This window comes from Centruroides sculpturatus, unplaced genomic scaffold (assembly GCF_000671375.1).
Source record: "Centruroides sculpturatus isolate CEXI.00-Female unplaced genomic scaffold, Cexi_2.0 scaffold76, whole genome shotgun sequence".
NCBI classification, from domain to species: Eukaryota; Metazoa; Arthropoda; class Arachnida; order Scorpiones; family Buthidae; genus Centruroides; species Centruroides sculpturatus.
The window spans coordinates 734483-742441 of NW_019384451.1; the positions used below are offsets into that span (position 1 = coordinate 734483).

General features: G+C 32.0%; 1 protein-coding gene across 1 annotated transcript in view; it reads right to left on the reverse strand.

Annotated features, from left to right (window-relative positions):
* LOC111620551 (SEC23-interacting protein-like) overlaps positions 1–7506 on the reverse strand; it is a 66868-nt gene extending 59362 nt beyond the window's left edge. The window contains exon 1 of the mRNA XM_023362483.1: positions 7304–7506. Within this exon, the coding sequence (XP_023218251.1) occupies positions 7304–7448 (145 nt within the window). The 5' untranslated portion in view covers positions 7449–7506. The remainder of the gene's footprint in view (positions 1–7303) is intronic.
* Positions 7507–7959: the final 453 nt, after the last annotated feature.

A 7959-nucleotide genomic window follows, 5' to 3' on the forward strand; every position in this document is an offset into this window, starting at 1 on the left:
CATGGCTCCGTGTGACCTTTGGCTATTTCTCAAGCTGAAAATGCCGCTAAAAGGAACCCAAATTTAGTCGAGAGAAGACATCGTGCGAAATGCGACGGACCGGCTGATAACCATTCCAAAAGATGCGTTCCAGCAGTGTTTCCAGCAATGGCAGAAACGCTGGGAGAAGTGTATACATTACCAAGGAGACTACTTTGAAGGGGATTAGGGTTTTGTTCCTCAAAGTCAATAAATTTATTTTTGCCGACCAAAGGTCCGATACTTTTTGAACAGACCTTGTATATTTCATTTATCAAATTCTTGATAAGGAAGTATGATAAATAAAATATACACAATAAAGAGAACAAAATTTTTTATTTATTTTTTATGAATATATTTTATTAAATACAGTTGATTTCACTTAATTGGGACATTTTAGGACTAATCCATTTTGGCCCAATTAAGCAGCTGCCCCAATTAAACAAACTAATAATAAATTCTAAAATAAAACATGTAATACATAAGTAAATAAATAAGTAGGTAAAAAATAATAATTAGGCCTATTTTAATGCTTTATTAAATCAAAATACATAAAATATTTTACTATAAATATGTCAGACTCATGACGATAGATAACCGATTTGCATCATGCTAGTGTTGCCAAATATTAGTAGTGACATACGCAAGGGTTAACCATTCGATCTGTTCCTGATCACACAATCTTTCCTTCCTCAATTTTTAGTTAAAACATGTCCGGGTTTGTCCGAAAGTTACCTTAAGGGCTTTCTTTGAGCACAGCTTCTTTTACCTGGAGATGGGTCACTTTGGCGAGAGCGTCTGTAGAATTTGCCATCTCCAGATGCTGGTCCTAACAATCGAATGGCTGCTGTCCAAGTCTAGACAAAATCATGCATACAACACCTTCCAAGGAAACTCTAGATGTCTTCCAACTTGATCAAGAGACTGAAAAATTGTCTGAGGGTCTTTGCCCCCTCATTCCTGAGGGGACTGTCCAGTCCAATCTGGAGCAAGGTAAGTAGCTCACATTCAGGTCCGCTTCAGATGGGATCCCGGTGTGTTATGTCCTACTATGCTGATCCCTTCAGAAAGACCGAACCATCCAAGCATAACACAAAATTGCTTTGTCTCCCCCAACCATTAGGTCTACATGCTATAAGTGTGCATAATGTTGACATTTTCGGAAGATCCCTAAAATATATCAAAAATTGCTAAACTCCTTTTCTGCTAATGTCCCAATTAAGCATTTAAATTATGTATTAATTTATTAGTATGGTTTCTGTTCTTTGAGATTTGGCCCAATAAAGTGCCTGCTCCAATTAACCAGTGGCCCAATAAAGCAGCTGCCCCAATTAAATGGAATCGACTATATTATGATACACATCTTATATTGCTGAGAACCAACTTTCCTTAATCCATCATCAGATTTTAAATTCTCCTGAACATTTACAACCATCCTATATTTGAACAAATATGCAATAACAAATTCAAATTCAGAGAGGTTCGAACATTTCATCAAAATACCAAAATATAGAAAAATGCAATAAACACTATAAATACACGAAACCGAATGAATTAAAATAAATAGAATGGAATAAAATAAAATAAAATAAAAATATAAATATATTAACATAATATATAGAATTACATCGACCGTGCGTTATGTATTAGATTTTAATGAGCTATTCTTGATCACATACTTCCAAGCCAATGGTAAAACTGTGGCATCCTTGTAATTTAAACATTTGCCAGTAAGGCTAAATTTATATATTTGAAACTTTTCTAAACTCAATGCTAGAGGCAATGAGTGCACTGGTTTAACAATCCTCGCCTCAGCCCATTCAACTACTGAAACATCTGATTGTGCTACTCTGGATAGTGCTATAGAATATTGCACTTTGTTCACATCATACATTTGCTCCTAATGTCTTTTGCTGAGGTTACTGGTGGTGACACCTACATACTCCTTGTTCAGATCTAATTGATCATTTTTATGTGGTATCTTGTATACCCCAGATTGTTCTTCCTTCTTGATCATATCTTTGTCATTTCTAAGCAAGTTATAAACTGTGGAAGCCCTTTTGTACAGTACAGTAATCTTATGTTCTTGTCATCTGCCATTTCTTTCATAATATTGGACATGCTTCTGTTGTAAGTGAACTGTGTGTGTTGTAAGTAACATTATTGTTCATAGTTTTCATCATCATCTTTTTTACTAGAATCTGAGTAAGAACTTATTAATCCCTCAATGACCTTTGCTCCAAATCCCAATGTCCTAGCAACAGTTCTAATCATATCTAACTCTTGTAACCTGTTGTACACAGAGCAATAATGGAATGCCCTTCTAATTAGAGATCTAAATGCTGAAAGCTTGTATGTGGATCATTGGAGGATGAAGGAATGCATAATGGGTCATAAATGGGCTTGATGTTTACCTTTGTGCTTAAGGAACCATTATTGAATGAAATGTCAATGCCTAAAAAAATACACTTTGGTTGTACTAAGTTGCTCCAATTTAAGTTTTAAGCCATCTCTTCTCTCATTCAAAAAATGTATTCTTCTACCTTTCCTCCATAAAATGAGTACATCATTCACATCTTTTGTATAAGATTATGTCCTCCCTAAAATTCATAATAGTAATACGTTCTAATTTGTGTACAACTAACTCGCAGAATCGGACTGCCCATCGGAACCCCTTTCCTTTGTTTATAGATTCTGCCTCAAAGCTGAAGAATGAATGAAAACATACCAGGTTTGCAAGTAGCTCCATATCTTAGGAAAGACTGACACATCTGGGTTCTATCTGCACATGGATGGATACAGTCTTTCGAAGTCCACGACTAATCTAATCTCCTCATCCATTAAAGATAGGGCTTGAAGTTCATTTATTAAGTTTTTTGGGTTCTTTGTAATAAAATGATCATTCTCAATCTGTTCAGATAAATATCTATGCAAGCGTTTCTCCAGCCCTTTAGGGTGCGACTATGTAGATGCGAGAGAGTGAATTTTCTGAGCGAGCGAGAATATGTGGCGAGAAGCGATAAATATCAAAACCTGTCAGATATGTGTGAGAACCAGAAATTCGCTCTCGCCAGCGTTATTTCTCGCTTTGCATTTGTGCATGGTTTTCCTTTGCGAAAACTAAATCGCTCACAACCTCTCGCTCTCTCTAAATTCGCATCTGCATAGTTGCACCCTTACACTTCTCAACTACTGGTATGATCTCTTTGCTGCTTTTGTGTTTTTTTGCAAAACCAAATAGTGTAGCATTGAGTTTAGAAAAGTTTCAAATATATAAATTTAGCCATACTGGCAAATGTTTAAATTACAAGGATGCCACAGTTTTACCATTGGCCTGGAAGTATATGATCAGGAATAGCTCATTAAAATCTAATACATAATGCATGGTCGATATAATTCTATATATTATGTTAATATATTTGTATTTTTATTTAATTTAATTCTATTTATTTTAATTCATTCACTTTCATATATTTATAGTGTTTGTTGCATTTTTGTAAATTTTGGTATTTTGATGAAATGTTCAAACCTCTTTGAATTTAAATTTTTTACTGCATATTTGTTCGAATATAGAACGATCGTAAACGTTCCAGAGAATTTGAAACCTGACAATGGCCTGTTGATCAGGTTGAAAACATTTGTTTAAAGCAATAAAGTTGGTTCTCAGCAATATAAGATGTGTGTGTCATAATATTGAAGGAGTACAGTCTGAATATATGTTGAAATATATTTTATTTCATTATTACACAAAGATATGCTTTCAATAAATAATATTTATATTCAGTTATCACAAATATATTTTAACATAGATCAATCATAGCTATTAAGACAATGATAAAATATGAAGACAAAATAAAATTTAACAAAAAATAAAAATATTTATTTAATAACAACAGAAGAAATTTCTTAAATTAAACTAAGTGGGGTTATAAATTAATTTGTGTGTATTCATTGTAGAATAACAATATTTGTCACCACCTGTTTATTACATTGAAATTAAGTCAACTTTTATAAATATCAGCTTAACATTATGGATATTTAGATTATCATAGAATAACTATAAAAAGTTAATTAAAACCGATTCTTACACTATTACTTATCTAATGTGTTCCAATAAACATTCATATTCAATTCATATTGTCAGATTGAAAGTATTTAAATATTTTAAATCAAATTATTTTATTTTTGTAACTATCACTTTAAAAAAAGTTTTATACAATCAACTAATCTATCTGAACATTGTTTATAGTTCCCATTTTCTCTCTTAAAAATTAAGTAATTTTTAAGAACCTTTAAACCAGGGATGTCCAACCCGCGGCCCGCATGCGGCCCAAGGCAAGTTCCAATGCGGCCCAATAAACGTGTAAACAAAACCGACAAATGTTTTAATTTTTTTTATTATTTATTTTTTTCAACCGCATAAACTCAAAAAAGAAGTTTCACAAAGTCGAAAACCTTTATTCATATTTTATTTTTGAGTGGAAAAGAAATATTTTCAAATATTTGGAGCTGTGTGAATGAGGAAGGATTACTAAATAAAGCTGGAGTTGTGACTCAAAGGAGTGTAGACCCAAATTTGGGGGAAGGAGGGAAAGGAGAAAAAGGACAAAATATAAAAAGTAGTGAGAGAGTTTAAATAGATCTTTTGTTTTGCAAATATTGACCTTTAATTTTTCAACCTTTCTCACTTCTTTATCTTCTCTCCTTTCCCCGCATTTGGGTCTATAATCCTTTGAGTCACAACTTCAGCTTTATTTAGTATTTCTTCCAACGTTGGAAGATTTGGCTACATTGCGCCAAATGTGGGTACTTTTTTTCTTCTTTGACGTAGAAATTATCATTTGATGCATTGGCTATCTCTTGGACTACATATTATTTATAGCCTAAATATATTAGTTGAATAAAAATGCACTTTAAAATGGTGTTTCGTCGCTTTTTATTAATTAGAGACCCAAATAAAACAAATATTTGTTTTTAAAATAAATTTTCGTTTGTCTCTTTTATAATAAATGAATTTATCTAATTCTAAGTAAAAATTGAAAGTGTCTGTAGAAGTAATTTTTTAAAATATCCTTTTTCGTGATAAAGATTTAATACTTATTATTATAATCTAGACGTGTTAATCCTTAAATATACTTGTATATTGGGCCACAAGTATATATAATATATACTTGTGGCCCAAAACTCCTTGACTTCTTCCAATGCGGCCCAGAAAAACAAAAAGGTTGGACACCCCTGCTTTAAACACTTATCTTGAGATCTTTAATGAACAAACCTAAAAGAATGCAATAACAGGTCTTTTTACTTTAGAGTTAGACTTAAATCTTATCAAATACTTAAATGCTTGATTATTCATGTTTTTCTATATTTATAAGCATTAAAAAATTACTACTGCAACAGAAACTACAATATTTTATTTATTACTTAAAAAAGTCTACACAGAATCAGATGATAATTAATGACGATGTAAATTTTATAGCATGTTTATGTTTATTAAAAAAATTAATAAAATAATGCTGAGTTTAATATCTCAATTTTTAAGTGCTGTGACTAATTTTGTTTTTCAAAACTTCAGGGTACACTTTATTTTTTATTCGGTATATCATAATTCTTTTTTTCCTCTCTTTTACCGTTTGGCAAAAACTGCAACTAATAGTGTACAGCAAATTCTCATTTAACATTGTTTCCTTATAATGTTGTTGAAAAAAAAGTATACCTGCAGTCATTTACAATTATTGTTGTTGAATTTTCTTTAAAAACAATAAAATCTAGAAAGTGGGAATTAAATGCTAGAGACTGCAAACACAATCCAATAATAATAAACTTTGTTTGATAATGGCAATGCAACACTTGGGCAATCTGCTTAGGCAGATGCCTTCTGGGAGGCCTTTCTAAGGGTAACTTGCCTCTACCTATTCAGGCATTACAGACATGGAGAAAACCCGGAAAACTCCACATGGCCAGCCCATCCGAATGAGGCACAAACCCACGACTGAACTCCCAGTGTTCAGGAAATGGAACCGTTCAGCCACTGGAGGGCCTCCAATAATAATACAGTTATACCTCGCCTTACGTTGGTAATTGGTTCCAGGAGAGGCGACGTAAGTCGAATTTACTTGTCTCTGAAACTACTTGTCACTAGGCTAAACCATAAATTACCATTCCCAGTTCTGTATTTTATTTATTAATGCATTTTTAATAATATATGGTTAATAAGGATCTATTTTAAGCTTACCAACAAATAAATTTTAGATTTTAATATAGTACAGAAAAAAATAATCTAAATTTACGAATGCATGTACTGTAAATACAGTACATACTTGTAAATGTATATTTTTTTTAATATGATTTTATGTGCTTTAAACACTTTTCTAGTGATATTACGACTTCAATATTTGTGGGGGACAGACAAAGTCGAATAAAATGACTTAAACTTGATTTTTATTTTTCCATATACTTTTTTTGACAAACGACGTATAATCGGGAACGACGTAACTCGAAGCGACGTAAGTCGAGGTATACCTGTAATATTAGCTGGATTTCTTTCTTAAAATCCGATTAATACAATTCGCATAAGACATCATTTAATGTCTATGTAAATTGTACACAAACTTGCCATTTTAAATTTACATAGCACCCTTTATAGTTTGTTAGAATTTCCAATTTTTGTTTTTGAACTCTGTGATGTGTTAGGAGATGCTTCTTACAATTTTCACTCACAAATATTTATGCATTATGTATAAATATAATAAATATTTTCTCCTTTTTTATGTATACTATTCTGTCATGTGGGAGTGGCAACAATACAAGTCTAAAGAAATTGAATAAATAGCCTAGACCATAAGTCAAAGATAAAATCTAGCTTTAAAGTCAACACTAGCACAGAAATTAAATCCTTAAAATACTAGTAAATGATTCATTTATCATCAATTCTCACATTAAATCACATCAGTTATCTTCAAACCAAATCAACTTACATATGTGAATATATGAATAAATTTCAATTAAGTAAACTTGTAAGTTACTTTTACATAGTTTTTGTTTGTTTGTATGTGTGTACAAATTACCTAAAAGTAATAAACCACATCAACCAGAATTTTAGAAATCCCATAAAATGACATATTCACAGCCTCACTGGTAAATAACGCATGATAATAAGGTTATCAATTTTAAAAGTTTTCATTAAAATAAGGCTATTGAAGATATAACTTTTATTAAAATATGGCAATTCGTCTGTATTATCATCAATAGCCTTATTTTAAAGGCGAAGAAGACGAGTTCATACCTTCTGATAATAATTCTTCTTTCTGGCCAATAGGCATCAGTATGGCACTATTATTCATCGGATCCCAAGAAAAACCAGAACGAGGAGGCTGTAATAAAAGAGACGACGAGTGATGTTTACTATCATCCTTATGCTTCGTCGCCATTTTCCGCAATTCTAAATGACACGTCGTAGATCTCAGCGCACCAAACGGTCAAATATTCGCTTTTGACACATTTATTAAATAATCTCATAAAATAAAATAAAATTATTTATCCGACGGTATTTTTAACAAATTAAGATATTTTAATATTAATATAATTTTAATTAAATTTTTAAAATGTATTAAAATTATAATAAATAATTATGAGAAAATTTCAAAAAAATAAACAAGCAGTAATAGCGTATAAGAGATTTTGTCATTCAATCCTACTGATGTTTAGATCTAACATTAGCAGGCAAACACGAACAGTAACAAAAAAGAACTTTATTAGAAAAGGTTAGAACTGTCACAGACATCCTCGGGCAACACCCGGACAAAATCCAACGAACTTTCGCGCCTTTTTTTTTTTTGACGTTGCCAGCCACTCTTGTTGGCAAGTGTTGCCAGACAGAGTTCGTGATCTTGGCAAGTGTTGCCAGACAGTGTTCAGGATCTCTGGCGCTGGCGGCCACAG